The 20,896-nt window shown below is 39.4% G+C and overlaps 1 protein-coding gene across 1 annotated transcript in view; it reads right to left on the bottom strand.

Moving 5' to 3' along the window:
• MYH15 (myosin heavy chain 15) overlaps positions 1–20,896 on the bottom strand; it is a 150,507-nt gene that overhangs the window by 87,743 nt on the left and 41,868 nt on the right. The window contains 9 exon segments of the mRNA XM_081816033.1: positions 854–1,011; positions 2,789–2,912; positions 3,802–3,919; positions 6,794–6,881; positions 7,708–7,775; positions 11,016–11,148; positions 12,208–12,384; positions 19,374–19,544; positions 20,249–20,398. Of these exon segments, the coding sequence (XP_081672159.1) occupies positions 854–1,011; positions 2,789–2,912; positions 3,802–3,919; positions 6,794–6,881; positions 7,708–7,775; positions 11,016–11,148; positions 12,208–12,384; positions 19,374–19,544; positions 20,249–20,398 (1,187 nt within the window).

Genomic DNA, 20,896 nt, shown 5'->3' with positions numbered 1-20,896 from the left:
AACTAGTCCTAGAAGACATGTCTTCTGATCCCCAAACTCCCATCAATTCCCATATCTTACTGAGCATGATATGAGTCACAGAAGATTCTTTAGGAAAGGTCTCTCTAATACCTTTGATATCACCATGTAATGATCTTTTTCTTCTTCGGAAAAACAGAAGGAATTAACAGACAGTCAATTAAACAAGTTATACCAAGATCTGTGGACCTCTCTCCAGAAGGTAAACTACACCGTAGAAAGAGTAAAAACAAAAACTGCAGAATCTCTTGCTCACGATCCCTTTGTTTGGAAATTTTGCTAGCTTGTTTTCCACAATTCTCTTAAAGAATAGACAAAACCTACACCTTCGTGTCCAAATGTGGTGATAAATGTCCCTAGTGAACCTGCCTGAAATGAAATAAGAGAGTTAGGATTACATATCACCAAGAGTCACAGTTTCTGACCCAGGGGAGGTTGTAAAGTGGTCGGAACACCTCCTCATTCTGCAGCAAATTTCCCTAGAGTTGGCTGTGGGATGCATGCAAACCTTTCCAGGTCTGCTCCTGTTAGGAATTGTAGAGTCACGCCACCCTCAGAGATCCAGACTTCCTTGACTATAAAGAGTTCCTCCAAAGGGAAGCCCAGAAACAATACAAGAAATATCTGAATTATGTTATACTTGTTTAGATAAAGCAATAAAAGCCCTTGGTGCTCTATTTGGTGTTCCAGGATTTAAAAATTTTCAGTGAAGTCCCAGCCTAAGCAGAGGTGGCAGCCCTTTACGCTGACCTATTACAAGATAGTGAGCTAAGGTCGCATTGATTCAGGTACACCGTTCCTTTGGCAGTGGGTGTGTAGGGTAGGCATATCATACCTCTCCTCCAGAATCCTCTGGAACTTGATTCACATCAATTTGCCCCGTACTCTGGCTTGGAACAATGTGAAGACTTTAGATAGTCTCTCATCTCTCATTGCTTCCAGTTGTTCCAGAAGGCCAGCTTTTAAAAACACCAAAAAGAAATAAGTCAGATGCTAGTTCCACTCATAATGGGTATTCATTACATGTCTCCTGAATGACTGTATGAACAGCTGGTGTATTCATTGGTTGGTTGTCTTTCTTGTTAAGTTTTACTCAATGTGCAAAATGTACACTCTAGATCTAAAGTTTGGCTTTAGAAATCTAAAGTTTGCAAAAATATTTTATTTAATCCTGTGGTTATTTTGGTTCCTTAAGAGCATAGACTGTTCTCCTTATCTGTTAATAATGTATAGGTTGACGAGGGAACCTGGTTTAAATTTTTAGACCCAGCCAGGCAGTGCTCTGAAGTGCCAGACAGGGGTCTGCAAACTTTTCTTTTCTTTTTTTTTTAAGATTTTATTTATTTATTTGACAGAGAGAGACACAGCGAGAGAGGGAACACAAGCAGGGGGAGCGGGAGAGGGAGAAGCAGGCTTCCCTCCGAGGCATCATGACCCAAGCCGAAGGCAGACGCTCAACTGACTGAGCCACCCAGGTGCCCCTGCAAACTTTTCTGTAAAAGACCAGATAGAAAATATTTTTGGGCTTTACAGATCACATAGAATTTTCATAGATCTACAGAATCTTCTTCATCTTCTCCTCCTCTTCTTCCTCTTCCCTCTCCTCCTTTTCCTTTTGCCCCTTCTTTTTAAAAAACAACCATTTTAAAATGTCAAACCATTTTTAACTAATGGGCCATATTAAAAATAGGCCATGGAAATGGCCCTTAGGCCAAAGTTTGCTGATCTCTTCTCTAGAGAAAGTGACTTTGTCTTAGGCAATAAAGAATTCACACAAATACCTTTTCAAGAATTATTAGTAATGGCCAAGACGAGGTGAGTGAGGGGTCACACACAAATTTTAAGGAAGCACTCACTTTCAGGGTTGTATAAGTCAGTACTTACATAACCCTGATAATGAGTACCTTCTTAAACTTTGTGCCTTAGGAGGCTCTCTTGCCTTATGCTAGTCCTAGTCAAGATTAGTAGTATACAGCAAAAATAACTAAGCCCATAGGGAAACAAGGGACCAGTAGAGGAAATCAGCAGAAACAACAAACACCAGAAACAGATTCTCAGGTACTCAAAATGTGGGAGTCAAATAACATTTTATAATCATGTCCTGTGGAGTTCCTTTTTCTGTGAGCTTTTCACCCTAGGCCCTCCAGTTCTCTTTCTAATAATTTGGTCCTTCTATGGATGTCAATTAGGAACAACCTGATGTTGACTATCAAATCAAACCAAATCTATTAGAAGTTTCCCATAATATGTGGATCATATCAAAATCATCTAAGACAAAGCAGAATTTAGCAAACCACATTTAAGGAACTTCACTGTGGATTAATTTTTTGGATAGTGGGGTTGACCTTAACACTTTTAATTATTCATACAGTCTTCTAGAATTAATTCCCTAAAAGAGTACTTGTGGATGAATCCGTTTACACACAGATAAGCAGTTCATTCCAGTAAGTTGATTTACCTTTTTCTAGCTCTGATGTCTATGCACTTTTTTTAGCACACTAAGGTTGATTCAATATTTTATGTCTTGGCACAAACTTACTTAGATGAATAATTATAAAAATGTAAATGTAGTCAGGAGTGAGGTTTAAGAAGCATTGAGTTTTCTCTCAAATAGCGTTGAAGTCTCCACTTTCAACTGAGCTCTGTATGTGTTATTTGTGGTCACAAGAACTGTAGAATGCCTTATCATTGCACTTTCATGGGTATTTTAAGATACACACTCTTTCCTCCCACTCTTCTCCAAATGCATTCTTCCTAGTTTTCTGGTTACCTTAGTGATTCCAAAGTGGTACTGGATATGGTCTATCTCCAATGAGCCAAGTAATTCCTCAGTCACTTTTCTGCTACTTACAAACTTACTCTTTGGAAATGCCCTTGGGTTCAGAATGCAGTACCTAATTTAAAATAGATAAAGAATAAATCCTGGGGTCAGAGAGGTCATATGATTCAAATAAAGAATAATTTGAACAAGTGAGGTAAAGGAGGTACACACTGGTACCTCCCCTATCAATATGTTCGATTTTCACAAAACTCTTGGCAATAATAATGAGGATACAAGTAGTAATCCCTTACTTTGGCATATAGTTTGTCCTTTTCATAGTACTTCAGAGACAACATCATTTGATCCTCTGCTCAATTAGGGAGGGAAGGAGAGATTGGGAAGCAAAGGGAGGGAAAGAGGCAGGCTTAAGTATCTCTATTGTACAGATAAGATAACTGAACATCCAGGATTTCTTCACCCTGATGGTGAGCTGGCGGAGAACTAGAAATATGCCTCTTAATCCCAAGGCAGGTACTATTTCTTCACTACCATACTTTGCTCAAATTTGCTTGATGACCTATAATTTATACTTTTGGACTTCAGAAAATAGAAAGCAGAAATATCTCTCCTGCCTCCTGCCACACACCCTGCTGGCTTCCTTTCTATCACAGGCTTGCTAGTACAACAACAGCCTGCTTGGAAGGCAGCTACGATTAAGTACATACAACATTTCAGAAATTCAATTCGGCCTCCATGTCTTTCTTCTGTATATATTTCTTCTATATGTGGGTCTATTATCCGTTAATAGAGATTTAAGGATATTACAGCTACATGGATGTTGGATTTAAGGGGAAGTAATAATGGAACTCTGTCATCATATATCTCACCACCACCAAAACACATCGATCTGTAGTCTGGAGGACATCAACCAAACAAACAATGCATACCTAAATACTCAGAAAGAGAGGAAAACCGAATGGGCTGCCTTGGGCTCCTCAGATCCTGGGATGTATTTTTTTTACCTTTGTTTAAAATCAGCATACAGCAGTTGGTTCGGAAAACCTTCACAGCATATCCTGGTTCCTTCTAAGACACCATTACAACGCAGCTGCTGCAGAAGCAAGTAAGGGTCCAATACACCTGAAGAGAAAGGGTCGCTCTCAGTCTGTGTCCAAAAGAACTACTACCCAAGATCTTGTCCTAATTGGTGCATCTTGTGATTTAAAAAAAGTTTGAATTTGGTGTTATCTAATGTAATAGGTAATAGGAGTTCACTCACTCCCAGACTGATGGCACTCACAGTACCCATCCTATCATGCAAGTCTCCAAATAGGATTTGCCTGAAATTCCTTTAACACAGAATGAACCCTTTAACTCATGGTTTGTCGAGTTTCATAAGCAAATACACCTAGAAGATGAAAAAGAATACATTTTTGCTAGGATTATAAATAGCTGGTATTACATCTTTTCTCTGGCTGAAAACCAGCTAGTGAGTGGTATAAGAACACAAAAGGGAACTGCCACCTCCAAGTAGAAAGGGGAAGGGATTACAAGAAGGGGAGAATACAAAGAAAGGAGAAGATGAGCACAGCCACAAAATTCTGTTTACTCTTTTGCCTTACAAAGGACTTGGTCACATCCCAGCCTATATTCTCTCATTATCTTGACAGCACCTAAGTTTTGTTCTATAGCATAAGCATCATCCTATCACCTCCTCGTTTATCAGATGAAGCCCTACTAGAGCTGCAGCTGCAATCTCTGAGAAAAGCCTTTGAAAAACCTTTGAAGGAGCCACTGTGTCTGGCTTTCGGCAAATCTTCTGGAAGAAGCCAAGTAGCGTTCCTCCTAACACAAAAGCCCTACGAGAGTATTATAAGAAAAATGGAAATGAGATGAATCTCTGCTTATGTCCAGGGTCACAGAAATAAACTGTAAGCCATATATCCATATTCCTGTACTCCAATCCCTTTCATAGACAGAAGCAGATGATCTATAAGAAAGAGAACAAGTGGAACTCTATGACCCCAAAAGATCAAAGATGCTCATTCCCTTTAAGTACATATGAAAAACTGTCTTGATTAGATCATGCAACTTTTCTTAGGACTTTGTCTTATGACTTAAAAAATAAAAATCAACTGCTGAAATCAGAGCTGACTCGACGGGAGACAACTCTAATAGGTAACAGAATTGCTCCAAAATAGAGGCAGCTAATTAGATTTCTTGCCAAATGGAAGTAGTGTCCCTAGATGCATTCAGAAACCCAGCTGATAAGAAACAATGAGGCAAAAACATACAGCGTCAATGAACATGAAGTGTTTGTGTTGCAAAAACCCAAACTGCAGCATCATTGTTTAGTATCACACTTTTCCCAAAATAGGTCACAGGCTGTCAAGAGTAGGGTCCTAATTACAGGAGGTTAATAAAAATGCAAGATACTATAGAACCTCAGAAATTCGAATCAGCAGCATCTGGCTAGCTATATATTCCAAGGGTGATTAGTGCTCTGAAGACATAAGCGTGTATCATCTACACAACTTTGAAGCTGACACCCTCTGACCAAGTTTTATAGAAGCCTGTAATGAAAGAGAGAGAGAGCATGAGAGGGGGGAGGGTCAGAGGCTTCCAAAAAGAAGTCTGAGAATCTTCAAACCCATGATGTATGGAAAATAGTCCATGTAGTTAATATCTGTAAAAACTTTGGTTTGGCAATTAAAAACAAAAAATAATTCACTACCACCCACCTACCACCATCTATTCATCAAAAAATTATCCAGCACAATAGCCAAGACATGCAAACAACCTAAGTGTTTACGAGACAGAAGAATGGATAAAGAAGATGTATGTGTGCATGCGCACACACACCCCCCACACACATACATACATACATACATACATACATACATACATACACAATGGAATATTATTCAGCCATAAAAAAGGAGAAAGTCCCACCATATGCAACAACATGGATGGACCTTGAGGTCATTATGTTAAGTGAAATAAGTCAGGCAGAGAAATACAAATACTGTATGATCTTGTTTATATGTGGAACATAAAAACAAACAAACTCATAGAAAAAGAGATTAGATTTGTGGATTTGAGGTTATCAGAAACAGGAGGTCGGGGTGGGGGCGGAATTGGACCAAGGTGGTCGCAAGGCACAGACTTCCAGTCATAAGATAAATAAGTAGTAGGGATGCAATATACAACATGATGAGTATAATTAACACTGCTGTATGGTATACTTGAAAAGTTAAGCATCAAGATAATAAAGTTAAGAGAGTCAATCCTAAGTTCTTATCACAAGGAAAAAATTTATCAATGTGAGATAATGGATGTTAACTAAACTTGGTAATCATTTCATGATATATATAAGTCAAATCATTATGCTGTATACCTTAAATTTATATTGTAGCGCTGTACGCCAATTAACTGCTGTGGGCGGTGGGGGGAGAAACCTTAAAAAAAAAGAACTATCCACCGCTCAGAAGTATGTAACTAAAGAGATGCGTGCTGTTAGGGAGAGGGAAGATATTAGTATTGGCAAGGAAGGCTACAGGGAGTTCTTAAAAATTAGAAATGGATTTAGGAACTGTTTTTATGGTCAATTTAGGTAATTCAGACAAAATAATTTCCTTTATGCTGAAACATCTACCTTGATTCCTCCATCGATTATCTAATCCCTTTTATTATACTTTGCCCTTGTTGACAATGGCATAGAAGCTCAACCAGGTTTTAGCATGAAATTCAAGGAGGAATTTAAATGGTAATATCAAACATTCTAATGTTACCCAGTTGACTTGGTTTTGTGAATTCCTTCTGTGTGTCCACTCAAATCTCAATTCAAAAGCAATCTTGAGGTTCTGAAGACCTCACTTTTAAGTTACTTTCATTTTTCTATCTGAAATCTACCCTTATATAAAAGGAACTGGTAAATTTTCTTAAAAAGACATTCAACATCGCTTGAATCAAATGTATTTCCTAGTGTGGATTACAAATAAGTCTAGTTCTTACCTGGCATTTTGTTCACATTGGGATTTAGGCATCTTACAAAATGAGGTGCTGTTGATTTCAGCTTAGTCATCAATTTATTTAGGTTTTCCTTAAATAGAGACCATAACAAACACAAAATCACTTTGCAAATCATTAAAAACACCAATCTACCTCACAATTGTCTCCATCAACTTAATCATAAAGCCAAGATGCATATCAACAATAAAATAATGAATTAAACATTCTTCTCTTACCAAACCATACATTATTTCTTTCCTGTGGCAAGTCAATATTTATCTGACAGATGCAGTTCTGTTGTGAATCTTATCTACCTGTTCTGAATTTGGTAGCAATAATTTATGGCTGGGCAATCAAACAAATTGAACACATAAATTGTTTCTCAAGTTTTCTGTATGCAAAGTTTTTCTAAGGTCAGATTTTCTGGAAGCAGAATCTGAGTTGGGGATTCTGATTTGAGGGATTTACTTGAGAAGGAGGATAGGGTGGGGGAAGAAAAAAGCAATGATATGGATTCAAAGCTGAATGTGATCCCTGCAGGAGCTCTGAGCACAAATGTACCAATTGCATCATAGTTGGTCCCCACCTTGAGGCAAGAAAAGAGTCAGAGTCTGGAGGGGTGAGTAAGGAGATAGTTTAGCTTCCCATTTGACCAGTGGCAATTCTGGGACCTGTGAGTTGTTATCAGCCACCATTCTCATCAGCTAGAAGATGGGTGTTGGGTTGATAGGGGGGATCTAGGTGGGGCACCAACAGTGTCCACTAAAGCCCATTAATATCAAGATAAACTTCAACTTTTCCAACTTGGCTAACTTCAGATACGTTTCCCTTATTTGAAGATGTGAAATTTCAAATAAGTAATAACATATGCATATTGTGAGGCAGTTAATATATGAATAGATGCAATTAAAAATTACTTTATGCAGAGATGCAACCGTTTGGAATGAAACTCCTCTCTTGCGTTTCTTCTCCCCAAACTGTAGAACTAAAAAAAGAAGAAAAAAAAAGCATTTAAAAAGCTCTTTTTTTTGGTCACATTACCATACCCTGTTGATGAAAGTATAAATTTGTCAAGTTCTAAAAGCAATATGGCGATATCTACGAAAAGCTTTAAAAATATTTGTCTCAACACAAATGTCTATTTCTAGTGCTCTTCCTTAAGGAAATAGTCAGGCAACTGTGCAAAGATACTTCAGGCAGCATTGTTTAGTCACTGCAAAAAAAAAAAAAAACTAAACAAAAATTAAAGTTATCAAAGCAAATGTCTATCAATAGGAGACTGATTAGTTAAATTATGAAAGAGTATGTGTACAATGAAATACTGTGGCCTTTTAAAATGATGAGGAGGATCCATATAATTGACATGGAAAGATTCCTAGGAGTTATTTTAAGAGAAAAAGTAATGTTATAAAAGTTTGTGTGTTGGGGTGCCTGGGTGGCTCAGTCGTTAAGCGTCTGCCTTCAGCTCAGGTCATGATCCCAGGGTCCTGGGATCGAGCCCCGCATTGGGCTCCCTGCTCTGCGGGAAGCCTGCTTCTCTCTCTCTCACTCCCCCTGCTTGTGTTCCCTCTCTCACTGTGTCTCTCTCTGTCAAATAAATAAATAAAATCTTAAAAAAAAAAAAAGTTTGTGTGTTATGATCCTGAGTACATATACGTGTTTCTCAGTGTAGTTGTATTATTAGTGACTATATACATAAAAAATATTAGGAGGAGCATATGCCAAAGTCTTAACAATTGCTATCACTCTGCGTAGAACGATAGGTAGCTTTTATGTTTCTCTTTTTATTTTTCCATATTGTCTGTGCTTTTGACAACACTCACACATCACTTTCATAATTTATAAAAAAACATCTATTTCCATTTTCTTGAAGCAAAAGTGTCCATGCTAAGCCAAACTGTTTTACAAACATTTGTGTAGTGCTAACTCACAAAGATGTACAACAACAATGGCGAAATTCCCAGGAAAAAATGGACCAGCCGTCAACCTGTAACACAAAATATTCTCTGCACCTGAGTAACACCTGTGCTGGGGCAGATGTCCTAAAGCTTAATCACCAACGTCCTACTGACATGCCTCAGGCCTTCCAAGTCAATCACTGGACCTCTTAGTATTTCAGTTTCTCCACCTATGAAAAGGAAATACTACTACCTTCCATTATTAATTTTTTTAAGAAATTATAATTCTGGTTTAAAGTACTTGGATTGCCCAGAAGAAAGTATGGTTATTATGGGTAATTTAATGTTTGGATGAGTGAGAAGCGTGGAGGCAAGTATTTTCAGGGGGTGCTTGAAAAATTACCAAAAAAAGGACATTCTGGACAATTATTCTTTTCTATTTCCAAAGGACACAGCAGACACCCTGAAGAGTTCGAAGATGATTTCCTGTCTGACTCTCTGCTTGAACTGCTGCCTGATCTCTTATGATCAGAGAATGACCCATCTGGGAGCCGTAAGCTTAGGAGTCACTATCTAACTGACTGCTAAGGGGCACTTTAGAAGCCATTAGAATCAGGCAAATGCACTGCCTGAAGATTATCAGGGTCCAAATACAATAGCCTTCATTTCTCAACCTCCTCTTGAGGGAGGCCAACAGGATTTCAGGCCTGCTCCTGAATTATGTCATCGGTGCTGATGAAGCCAGAAAGCACCAAATTCTCTCTCCATTTCCTGACCATGTCAATCAGGAGTCCCAAATCAGCTTGCCTGGGCCAGGAGTTAACTTAAAGCTGGGCGTGAGATCACAGGACAGTGAGGAGGTTAGGAAATGAGAGTGCACACCCCTTAAAGAAGAGCTGGTATACCTCGCCCCATTGTCACAAAGGTATCTGAACCCAGGCTGGGCAGATTTTCTATTTTCCCACATTTTCCACTTTTTGAAAGAAAAAGGAAATCCAAAAATGTACGTGGAAACTTCTGATTTTTTTTAAACCCGTGTGGACCAAATGAAACATGTCTGAAGGCCAGGTTCTGCTCCGAGGCTGCCAGTCTGTGACTTTTGTTATGAATCATGGAGAGTTTCCCTCTGTAGCTAGCATTAGTCCCGTTGTGAGGCTGATGTTAGCCACATGGGCTCAGTATCTTCAAATCCTTTGTGTCATGGTGCAGAAATCTGAATTATGTCCTAAATACATGTAGCCTGCACATCTCTCTGTTTTGTTTCTGAAAGACAGTGAGAGTGATATAGGCACCAGGACAGGAAGCAGAAGTCCTGCTTCCTACCTTGCTTTTGCATTTACTACTGTTAAGTTAATTAAACAAGGAGGCCATTAGACTGATGTGGCTCTAATTCCATAGTGGCCTATAAGAGCAAGCCAAAATGTAAGCATGTAAATATCCCAGGGTTATAAAATCAAAACACTAAGGACAACCAATCACAGTCAAGCAGGCTTTAAACTACAACCAATCAATAACTTCCTTACTTGGCTTCCATCTTTTCTCTATAAAGTATCTCCCTGAGCTTCTGTCAGTGGAGCAGTCTTAAACACTGAGGGCTTGACACTGCCCCATTTGAATCAATTTTTGCTCATATAAATGCTTAAAATTTTTAACATGCTTCGATTTATCTTTTAACAGTAGATTTGTGAAATTGGGGATGCTCCTTAACTCTTCCGTATTTGCACCTGTAAGATAAGAAGACCTTTCCCTCTATCTGTATCTGAAAGGGTCATGGCAGGGACTGAGTAAGATAATATATCTAGAAGTGCTTCGTAAATTACAAACTACTAAACAAGATTAGTTATTTGTTGGTCAATAAATATGTATGGAGGGCCTGAGAAACAGGTATTTGCTACATGCTTGAGGCTACAATTTAAAAAATCAGGTATAATCGCTGCCCTCAGGAAGCTTATCATAACCCCAAGTTACTATAACACAAAAGCACTGTGAAGGAGAAATCCAAGATACTTGGGGAATATAGATTAAAGAGAATTGTTATTGCTCCAAAATCATTTATCAAAATATGGTTTGTTGCTCCCTCTTTGCAGCGGGGTTGAGTAGAAGCTAAAAGCAGATCAGAGCAGGCTCCTTGAAATACATCTGTCTTAGAGCACCATTTCCCTGAAGAATCGCCAGCCCGGGGACAGAAGGCTAATAAGAGGGGATGACTCAGACCACAGGGAGCAGACACAGATATCACAGGAAAGAGGCAAGGGTTTTTGTAAGTGCTGAGGAAGCCATGGGTTCCATTCTGAGGCTAAAAAATTAGGCAAGACTGTTCAACTCACCACTGTCAGTACTGATGTGATTTTCAAAAAGGTTTGCCAGGAGTCTGTTCAACGACTTCTGCAATACAGCCCCTACTGTTTCCTTAAGAAGGTCTTTGTTCTTTTCAAGCCAGCCACTAATGTTATAAGGCACCTTTAGAAAGGCATGCAGTTCAGGTAACAAAGGAAGAGAATGCATAAATTAACATAGCAAATTGTGAATTACTTTAAAAAAATCATAAATTGTATGGGTCCTTTAACTTTAAATTGGTTTGAGGTAACAGTACTGAATAATACTCCAGGAGTCCATTGTATAACCCGAAGAGATTTTCAGACTTTACCATTTTACATTGTGGAAAGGAAGAGAAGGGGAGGGAGGAGAGGGATAGCTAGGGAAGGAGAGGGAGAAAGAATTAAATGGTATTTCCAGTAGAAACAATTCACATCAGCTCTCCCTCGTTGGCAAGAATAGATGAAATAATCTAATTGTCTCTGACACACACTGAACATTCAAAAAAATTAGCAATTATAATGATATTTTACTGTAAATATCATTATAATTAATATTCAAAGATATGAAAGAAGACAATTACAAGCATATCTATGTACAGTTGGCAGGTCATTTTTAGGATGAAGTGTTATTTTATCCTTTATCAATTCTCTTTCTGTTTCATCCGGAATCACTGACTAGAAGCAGAAAAGCAGAGAAAAAGGGGCAACACACACACCAGTGGGGAATGAGGAGAGGCATGGAGAGTCATTAGAAACCTTTGTCAGCCATAGTTTGGAGGCCATTACTTCACAGAGACTATTTCTTTATGAGAGAATTAAAAAAAACAAAAAAACTTCAATAAAAAGATCAGCTGAAATCACTCATTCACACAATGTTAAGTTAAAAGGAAGGACAAATATGGAAAAACCCATGACTTTGATGATCTCCATGACTTTCTGAAGCTGACTTACTTTGAGTTGGGATGACAGAGTCTATTTTGAGATTTCTAACCTCTGTGCACATGGAATACTATTATAGGATGGGTATTTCATTTCCTAAGTGCTAAAAGGCTATGCCAACTTTTTTTCTGGAACTGAGATTTTTTTTGTTCATCTCTTTATTTAAGCTAAACTTTACTTATATATCATCTAGGGACTTTGACTGAATGCATTTGAAATAGAGTCAGGAGAATTCAGGGCTGAGGGTCTAGAGATAACTTACTGTTCCTGCATAATGGACAAGCTCAAAGTGAGCTTCATATCTCTTATTATCAGGCGTGGGCTTCTGGAAATAAACCAACTTCCCAAAATGGTTGTCAAAAAGTTTGGTCTTGAAAGTTACATCTGTAGCCTGAGGAAACACACATTCCTCTTCGAGGATGGAAAAGATACCCATTGGCTGTTGGAGATAGACATGAACAGCAAATGAAAGAAAACACCAGGACACAGTATTTTCAATAACGGGGTGAGGTAAAGTCTTATTCCAGGAACCTAATCAGTTGACAAGGGGAAAGAAGATTCACTACATATAACTAGTCAATCGTCCATTCCAACAAATATTTATTAAATACCTAGTAGGTGCTGGGCACCTGTAGGAGCGGGCAGTGTAGTCATGAGCTGCATATACGAAGTGCCTGTCCTCAGAGTGATTACTTTCTAATGGAGTAGAAAGACAATAGTCAAGTAAGCAAAAAATAAACAATTTAGTTCCACATAAGTGTCCTGAAGAAATCATACAAAGTAAAGAAATAGAGATTGATTGGGGGACCAACTGGGAGCTATTTTAGTGAGAAAGTCAAGTAAACCTGAACCAGAAGAGCAAATCCAGAGATCTGTATACAAGTACTCTTGGCAGACAAATGATGAGTGCAAAAGCCCTAGGCAGGAGCACACTTGGCAAATCTGAGGTCCTGCCAGAGGCAAAAGTGGACAGAGCTAAGGTAGTCAGATTGAGCGCGTGGTACGAGATGGAGTTAGAGAGATAAGCGGTGCTGGATCCCAAGGGCTGTCCAGACCGTGCTAAGACATTTGAATTTTAAGTGTAATGGGAGGACTTTGTAGATTTTAATGGGAAGTGTTGTGATTTGATGTTTGCTTTGAAAGGATCATTTGATTAGAGCAAGGTTGGCAAAGTAGAGCCTGTGGGCCAACTCCTGCCTGTGGCCTATATGTAGGACAGCCAGTGAGCCAATAACAGTTTTTACATTTCTAAAGGGTTGACGAACAAAACAACAAAAGAATATGTGGTAGAAAACCTGATGACCTCTGTCAGCAAACTTTTTCTTTAAAGGGCATGTAGGAAATAGACTTTGCGGGCCACATGGCTCCCGTCATAGCTCTGCCATCCACTCCGCCAGTTCAGGCCCCAAAGCAGCAAGTGGTGACATGTAAAAACAAGGAGTGTGGCAATGTTTTATTAAAACGATATTTATAAAAACAGGCTGCAGGCTAGATTTGGCCCACGGAGCCATAGTTTGCTGACCCTTGGTCTAGATTAGTGATAGTGTTAGAGATGGTCAGAAGTCATCAAAATGTGATATAGCTTGAAATTAAAATGGGGTCACAACCTGCTGGTGGAGAGAATGTGGGGTGCAACAGAAAAAGAAAGATGACCAGGTTTTTGGCTTGAGCAAATGGGTAATGGATGCTGCCATTAACCAGTGTAAGGTACGTACACATAGAGAAAGGTTTGGGGGGAGGGGGAATCGAGGAAATCAAGGATTCTTATATTCGCATATCAATTTGTATATTTCTATATTTATTAATGTACTCCACAGAATATTTTGCAGTGCCTTCTATGAATAAATCACTGTGCCAGACACTTCAGGTTATATATGAGTTGTGGCTTCAGAGCATCTAAAAGCAACAAAGTAGACAAAACAAAGGTAGAGAGAAAATGTCTTGAGAATTCTGAGACACAACATTACCCCTTAGCCCAACAGCACAGATCTCATGATTTTCACCAACACTTTGTACCTAAGAATCATAGACTCCCAGGCTTGGGAGGGACATTAAAGGTCTGGTCCAACCCACCTAAAAGTTCCTTGAATTCTCTTCATAATTTCCTTCTAAAACGCTGGCTAGCAAATGCTTAAATGTTTTCATGGAGAGAGAACACACCAACTCCCAGTCAAAGCTCTGGATGGGTGATATATTAAAAGAAAATTTGTTTGTAGTTTAGAATTTGTTCTAAATTACTCCACTGGAGCCATACAAATGGTTCTAATTCGTCAAAGTAGTGGATCATCAAATATTTAAAGATTATATTTTTTAAAGATTTTTATTTATTTATTTGAGAAAGAAAGAGCATGCACAAGCTGGGGGAGAGGCAGAGGGAGAGGGAGAAGAAGACTCCTTGCTAAGCAGGGAGCCCAACTCCATCTGGGGCTCGATCCCAGGACCACGGGATCATGACCTGAGTGGAAGGCACATGCTTAACTGACTGTGCCACCCAGGAGTCCCTAAAGATCATATTTTTGATCCACCTGAGTCTACCATTGTAATATATGGACTATGGTTTTCTACCTCTTTTGTATGTTCTCATAGACTTAAAATCTGTGCTTTACAGAAAACATAATTAACAACTTTTCATTACTAGTTCTTGTACTGTAGAGTTCTGGGACATCTTCTTTCCTCCCAAGCATCTAGGTGGGGAATGATGCAGTGAGTGAATATGTGAAGTGCTCTAAATGAAAACAAAATATTCTAAGTGAAACCAAAAACTGTCTTGCTCCTGGTGGGACTGACCTCGTGGGTTCTTGGCAAAGTAAGTAACATGGAGGAGTACGAGGAGGAGGAGGGAGAATCTGATAAACTAAAGAGTTGATTCACTAGTGTAAGCTTTGGGAGGCATGGATTCCATCTTGCACCACAGATTTTCCTACCATACGTACAGTCAACCCTCAGTGAAAACTGGACTAAATCATTTAAAAATGTGAGCATCTCCTGGGATGGTGTCTGTTAACAACAGGGTTGTGGCAATGCCTCACAAGGAGGGAGCCCCCATCTCAAACAGTCACCTTCCATACATGAGCGCTGCCATCATGTCAGGAATCTAATAAAGCCAATTTCCATTTTGGGAAGCTTTATGTCAAGCAAGTACATGTCATAGCTCAAAATGGAACAACCTAACCACTGAGGAGGGGGGAAAAACACTATTTTTTCACGGTCTTCTCCATTTTTCCATTCCTCAGGAGGTGTAAAGCTTCTAATAAAGATGAGGACCTCCAGCAAATTAATTTCCAAATAGGTCAGGAAAAAAAGTAATTATGTTCTGCCCTGTAGCATCAAATGTCCTCTATGGCACAGTAAATGGTTTGAGTCCATCGCCCTGACTCAGAACCTTAGGGCTCTAACCTCTCCCTCTTCAAATATTATCGATCCTGCCTTCCCTCCTTTTATGTCTGTCACATTCTTACTATTTCCATTTCTGTTGTCCTGATTCAGGACCTCCTCACTTCTCACCTGGACTGCTATACAGCTCCCTGACTGCCTTAATATTATTAGCCTTTCCTCCTGTTCCAGACCCTAGACACAAACCCACAGAATAAACGCAAGCTGCTCTGACTGCTCCATTACCCAGCACAGAAGCCCTCTTTGGCTCCCCGCTGCCGAAAAGTAAGGTATAAATTACTTAGCATCTCTTCTCAACCTGGCCCTCCTTTTTTTTCTTCCAGTTACTTCTTTCTGTGTAGCCTATGCACTACTAGACTACCTAACATTTTGGAATGTGGCCTTTGCCCCTACTTACCCCTACGCCTTTGCTCTTGCCAGTCCTTCCACCTGCTCTCTTCCTCTCTCTTCACCTGCTAAAATCATAATCATGTCTTAAGAACCAGCTGAAATTTTACACCCTTTCCTACCGGGCCTTCCAAGATTCCCACAGGCAGAGGTGACTTCAGCTCTTCTGAGTTCTGTGAGCCTTTGTGCCTTTCCTGCATTTATACAGAGACATATTTTTACACTGATTAGACTTACAAATCTCCTACGTGACTGCATACTTCCTAAGGGCAAGTGCTACTTATAACAACTGCTTAAGTTTTCTGCAGCACTTAATTCAAAGTCTTATAACACAGTAGTGTGGCATTAGACCTAAAATTAAGGCCCAACATCCCGTGTGCCTTGACATCTGGGGAAAACTGGGGAGGGCCTCAGTGACCTAATCACAAGTTCCCCTCCACATTGTGCTCCGTGGTTGAGGTCCCCTCGCCAAACAACCGTCCTCATGATGGGACCCAGTGCCTTTATCCTTGAGAGATGGGTTTCAGATCCCTATCAGCCTTCGGAATTATTCGAACAAGCCAATCACATCCTCCCTTGAGAAACAACGGTCACCTCACCCTATTCTTACTATAAAACCTGCCTCCCATAGCCCCTCTTATTCACTGTGCTCAGGAGTGCAACCGCCACGTGGCCCTGCAAGGTATCTAGTGTCCTTCTCCTCCAGGCTGTGAGTGTATGTGACCAGTAAGCTGTTGTTAACCTCATTTGTCCAGGGTCAGGTGTCCTATGTTCAGCCATCTCAACACCCCACGGCAGGAAACCCTCCCTCACCAACAAGGTAACAAGGAAGTGATCAAAACAAGTAGTTGTTAAATAAATTTACTCGTTTATTTAATTAAAAAAAAAAAGGTAAAAGTTTTGGTCCTAGGAAGATGCCTTTCCAATGATACGCTTCGTTCCTCCGTGATGGAATGACGCCTCTGGTTCGCATTTTCACAGGCCTTAGCATAGTAGGTTCCGAGGGGACTGAATGCAGGTCCCCAGCAAAGTTCTGTTCCATAACTGATTGACAGGTAAGCACTAAGACATCCAGGTTTGAGCTTTGGGAGCTGGGATGCTTTGCTGTGGGCAGTAGTCGGGCAGAAAGAGTTGTAACCGAAAGCTTGGAGTGATGTGTTTCAAGGAAATACTCATGGGTGTACCAGAGAGAACTCGGTATCAATGGGATTCATTCTCTAATAAGAAAACCAGACTTAGCATACCCAAAGAATCCCACTTGGGAGGCAACAACACGTATTGATTGCCAAGATACTACCAGGATTTAAGTTATTTTAGAAACAGTATCACTGTAGAGGAACAATAAAAATTTATTCGGGACAAGTCAGGGAGATAAGGTAAAAAAATGTGACCAAGCTAGATAATACAGTTTAGAGTTAAAAACTGGTAAGATGATCAGTATTGCAGCTACTTTTCTCTCCCAGCTGGTTATGTTCTAAAACCTTATCCACATCCCCGTCATATGAAGAACTTTTTGCAAAAGGGCCGAATTACTGGAAAATGGAGGCAGCCTCTCAAGGTGACTGCAATGATAGGAACAACAAGGTTTTAATGTATAATTTTGGACGTATTTGTCTAATACAACATCTATGCAAAACCATAAATATATGTACCTATGCAAAACCTATGCCTGTGCAAAACCATAAATATGCAGTCATACATTAATACTTTAACATGTAAATTATCAATGCTCGAGTTCTAAACAAATGAGAATATTTCAAGTAATGAAATAAGTGTGAGCTAATCCTATAATAGATTTGTTCACTGCATATATAGAGAGGAGGTCACTGTATGCTTGACGACCAAATTAACAGTTAAAGGTGGTGTTAAAATACATCTTTTTTTAGTTTGACAAACATTTTTGTAAACATAAAAATGTGAAACTTTTATGTATGAAAATCCCTCTTCCTTATATACACACACAGACGCATGCTATAAGGCATTTTGTACATATTGATGCATTTCAGTTCTTTTGAATTTGGAAAACTTCTCATGATTCATTCTATTTCAAGAAGTAAGTTTGGTCATTAATATTTACAACCAATTTTTTTCACGTAGGCTGAACTAGCTCAACGGGTCTTTTCAAAATATAGAATCATGTCAAGAAAGGTTTTAGTATTCCTCATTTGCCTGACCTGAATACCTTTGAAATCATTCATAGGAAACCAAAGACTTATCTTTTCTTTCTATCATCTGGTCAGGTGTTTTTGTTTTTGTTTTTCTCATTTTACCGTATCAGTAGAAAATGCAACAGGAAATTACATCCGTGTTGCTAGTGTGTTACTTGGAATCCCGAGACTGGCACAAATGAGGCAAAGGGCTTCAGATCAACTAAAAATCAGTAATGTTCACAGACCTATCTGATTCTGAATAATATCTATGTCCCACCTTCCTGCCCGAAAACGGTATCTCACCATAATCCCAGCAAGCAGATACTACAGGGAACAATTGCCAAAAGCAATTGCTCTTTAGTTTCATTTCTCAGCTTCAATAATGCCAACAAACATTTACAAAAAAATCATGGTTGGGCCATTATTATTATTATTTTTAATCAGCTCAGAGGTTGGTTCATTAGCATTATTATTATTTTTTTTTAATCAGCCTGTCCTTCCTCTATGAAGTTCACTGGCTATAGAATAAATAAAATCAATGTGACATCCATTCCTGTTAGGAGTAATAGCTATTTTCTAGGAAGTTGTCATTTCATCTAAATCCTAATAAATAAAGTTGATGGGACACTGATCAATGAAAACTGAGGCCCGCAAAGACAGTGAGAGGTTGGGCACCTAGCTCCTTCCTGACTGGGCTGTTGAGAATCAGATGCAACCACTTAGCCAAAGAGAGCATTCAGAACATTGAAAGCGCTAGACATTGGCCTTCCAGACCTGGCTCCAGAGTTCACGGCAATCCACGGTTATAGCAAGACATGCCGCCACGCATTCTCCCACAGACAAAGCCACAGAAAATGCTATCCTCGATACCCAGGCAAACCCCGTTAATCTTTCCCAGAGCACACAGAAAGATTTCAAAGTACAGGAACATCACTGAATTCAGAAACCATACGCTGCAGCTAATTTACTAATAAGCCATGAAGTATTGTCATAGATTACTTAAGCTAACTGGTACTTGTCCAGTTAAATGAACAAACTACCCCCTGCAAGGTAGTGGCCTTGAGGATTTATGACAGTTGTTTGTTTGCATGCTAATTCGCCAAATTTCGTTAAGCTGCTCTGGGTCTGACTCATTCACCTTATGTTAATCAGCCGGGCCCTACAGTGCTCATATTTTCAGCTCTGTGTTTTTCCGGTCAAGAGCATGACCATTTTTCATCTCGACAAGTTTCCTCATGCATTAACAGTGGAGGCCATGCATAAGCAGGAAAGGAGCAGCGACAGTCTGGGGGGAGATGATGGAGTAGGGTAACTGACACGAGGCTTTAGCTCGGTTGCCACAGGTGCTGCACACAAAGCCCATTAAGAGAGAAGGCGCAGAGCTCTCCTGCCCCGTTTCCCATCTGCTGACAGAGCCCGAGTCCTAATACGGATCAATATGGCAAGCAGGGACGACTGTCCTTAAATCAGAATGAACGAGAAGAAAAACATGCATTACCTTCTCAACGAGATCTGTGCAGGCTTGTAAATCCAGACCAAAGTCGATGGGCACCCAGTCAAAGCCTTCTTTCGTATATCCCTCTTGCTCCAGAAAAAACATGTGCTGATTAAGGAACTATTACAATTTTTCATTGGTAAAATTAATGCAGAGTTGCTCAAGGTTGTTACACTTCAAAGACATGATTAGGTAGGAAGAAGAGATAAAAGTAAAATTGAGCGAATGGTAACTATTTGAGGTGATGGGTATGTTAATTAACTTGACTGTGATTATTTCACAGTGCAAATATGTGCCAAGCCAGCAAGTTGTATACTTCAAACATATACATTTTTAAAAAATTTTTTTATTCTTATATTATCCCCATACATTGCATCATTAGTTTTAGATGTAGTGTTCCATGATTCATTGTTTGTGCATTTTTTAATTGTCAAATACATCTCAATGAAAAATAAAAGAAAAAAGAAAAAGAAAATAAAAATGAAGTCCATTTGGAAAAATGTAGAGAGAATATCATAACCACAATCAATCTGATGGAAAATAGACCCAACAAGTAACGAATCCTCAATTAAATTCTTACCTCCTTCAAATATACCTGCAAACTAAAAATTTTATGACAATAACACGTGATTATATCAAAATTCAAAATCATAAAGTTTCTTCTATTTCTATTTACCTGTAAGGCTGAATTAATTAAGTCCATTAATTATTATAATTATTATTTTTAATATTAATAATAGCTCTTTTCCAACCGGAGTGGCTTAAGTTTTCACAGAAGGAATCTCATCACACTTTGACTACATTTTCTGATGTTCAATCCACATTTTCTGATCTCCTTATAAATACACGTTGACTTCATTCTAACCCGATATACTTACATCAATGATTTCGAAACCAGTGATGTCAAGAATGCCAATGAAGAATTGCCTTGACAGCTTGGCATCCAGCGCCCTATTGATTCGTGCCACCAGCCACTTAAACATCCTTTCATATATTGACTTGGACAGGGCACCAATGGCATAGATCACCTGGAAATCACACTGCAAGCACTCCACATCTGTCAGCAGTGTGCATTTTAATCCTGGGTATTTTCTATCAGCAGCTACCTTCTAGTAAAATCGGGATCTATTTATTGACTTTCTGTAGTTCTAGCGTGCTGCTGAGATGATACAGGAGAGGAAATTTACTACAATGAGAAGAAAGGGAGAAGGAAGCAAGGAAAGGAGGAAAGGGAGGAGGAGAAAAGAAACCTGGAGGCAAACCAGCCTGGTGCCTCCTTACCAGACAGTCCTGTGAGAGAAATCATGTTCCTATTATCAAAGGACCAAATTTCCGGGGCCGGGGTGGGGGTGTGGAGAGTGGTAATGCATTCTAAAGCCTTGCTATTCGAAGTGTGGTCCTAAGACCTGTAGCATCAGCACCGCCCGGGAGCATGTTAAAGATGCCAACCCTCAGCATCTTGGCCTCCAGTCCCAGACCTATGAATCTGAACAGGTACCCTAACATGATCCCCCGCGGATTCCTGT

Source organism: Leptonychotes weddellii, chromosome 1 (genome assembly GCF_054177405.1).
Source record: "Leptonychotes weddellii isolate Sample4059 chromosome 1, ASM5417740v2, whole genome shotgun sequence".
Taxonomy (NCBI): domain Eukaryota; kingdom Metazoa; phylum Chordata; class Mammalia; order Carnivora; family Phocidae; genus Leptonychotes; species Leptonychotes weddellii.
The sequence above is the reverse complement of the archived record's forward strand: the minus strand, read 5'-3'. Positions and strand labels throughout refer to the sequence as shown.